The 1,855-nt window shown below is 39.7% G+C and overlaps 1 protein-coding gene across 1 annotated transcript; it reads left to right on the top strand.

Moving 5' to 3' along the window:
- Window positions 1–231: 231 nt before the first annotated feature.
- On the top strand, window positions 232–1,819 carry AK88_05669 (uncharacterized protein; the record flags this gene model as incomplete). The annotated part of the gene is made up of 2 exons (XM_012483271.1): window positions 232–1,490; window positions 1,750–1,819. The coding sequence occupies 2 exons, from the start codon at window positions 232–234 to the stop codon at window positions 1,817–1,819; spliced, it is 1,329 nt and encodes a 442-aa protein (XP_012338694.1).
- Between the last annotated feature and the right edge of the window lie 36 nt (window positions 1,820–1,855).

Below are 1,855 nucleotides of genomic sequence, written 5' to 3'. Positions count from 1 at the left end.
AAAAAAAAAAAAAAAAAGAGAAAAAAATATTTTTGGCTAGCTCTGGGCCTTCATGAACGCGATCTGTTTTTAAATGTTGCACAAAGTTAAGAGGTCATTTTCACAACATCATTTTTGTTACTCCCTTTTTGACACGCTGTTTCCCTACCCATTTACAGCAACGAATGAAGAAACCGCATAGGATATACTCCTCTGCGGTGAGCCAAATTTGCCAAAGCGCCTGTTCGCTCAATGGTCCCTTCAGGTTGGGGAAACGCTAAAGGTGTAAGAAAATTTTTCGCACTTTTAACTTATAAGCAAAATGACCGACCGTTTTGTCGCCTTTTCGTTTCTGTATCGCCCGCCAGTGGGCCACACAACAGTAGATTGCTAAGAGGAGGTGTTATTAACACGCCAACACAGCTAATTGTAAAATGCGTGCGTGACACATATAAGTCCAAAAACTTCAGTAAAATAAAATGGGACTGTATACACAATGATATATTAAACACTTTGGACAAATTTCACGCCAAGGAAATATTAAAAATAGTGAGCATTGTAAGCCGACTGCATTCTGGCAAAAGCATTTTAACGCAATTTATTCCTGTACTGAAAAGCAGACTATGCAGCATGAATTATGACCAAGTCGTAAGAATAATGTCTTCTTACGTAAAGGCGAACATTACGGATGATTTGTTTTATGCCGATCTGTGTGCAGTTGTTAGGAAATACTACCAGCATGTAGCAGCTCCCCCGCTAATTAACCTTCTCTTTAATATTAACATGTGCAGTGTAAAAAATGACAATATCAGGTGTGTAGAAAGGGAACTTGTGGACCATCTCATGGGAAATATTCACTTTGATGGGTTAGCGAATGGGTGTTCGTCTGAAGCACAGAGTGAACCTTCCCGGAAAGGGGACCCCACGAAAGAGGGAAAGAATAACTTCAACGCGAACAAATTGGAGGAACAAGACGAGATGTACATCCCACGTACCAATTTGCACGACGTAGGGAAGTATGATTTGATATTATTTTTCTACTCATTTAGCAACTATGTGTTTTTGGATTACTTCAAAAATGCAGAGAGGTCCTCACCTCGTGACGATTTTGCAAAAAAACTGAAAACTTGTCATGACGCAGTGAGCAAGGTTTGTCAGTCACATGAGCAAAGACTATTGAAGGAGTCCCCCCCATTTTACTTATTTTTACTCTACAAGGCCATCCTAAATGAGATATACATTCTTGAAGGAGAGGCCACAGGTATCGTGCTGATGGACAGGGTTAAGGACAAAATTAACAAGGTCATGGGGGCGCTACAAAATAGGGAAAGCTCTTCCAAAAAGGGGAAAACAAATGAAATTGTAAAATATATAAATATATTGCAGCAGAATTTATTTCTTTATTCACAGAATAGAAAAAATTTCTTTATTTCCCATTTCGAAAGTAACCTTCAGCTGGTTAAGGAGTTGCTATCTCTTTTACAGGATAGTAACCACAGTGACATGAACAGGTAAAGCGAAGAAAATGAGGGGAACTAAAACTGGGTGTTGTCGTTGTACTGGGTCATCCGCCGATATGGTCTCTACCACAGCGGCACCCATTCCGGTGTGTACTGGTGTGCACACTTCGCTGCGCACATGACGGGTGAATGGTTTCCAACTCAAATAAGGGGACACATGCATCACTGCATCTTTGAACCCGTGCGCCATGGCCTTTTTATTTCTACACGCCTTTTATTCCCCCCTTTTAATAAATTGCCAATTTTGCAGATATTACTTATGGCATAGAGAAAAGGTCCAAGAAGTGCAGAAAATTATAAGGCTAATTGAAATGGAGTAAAAGAAACCGGACAAAACAGAAAAAAAAAAAAAAAAA

Source organism: Plasmodium fragile, assembly GCF_000956335.1.
Source record: "Plasmodium fragile strain nilgiri unplaced genomic scaffold supercont1.219, whole genome shotgun sequence".
Lineage (NCBI taxonomy): Eukaryota > Apicomplexa > Aconoidasida > Haemosporida > Plasmodiidae > Plasmodium > Plasmodium fragile.
This window is presented reverse-complemented; position numbering and strand designations above follow the sequence as displayed.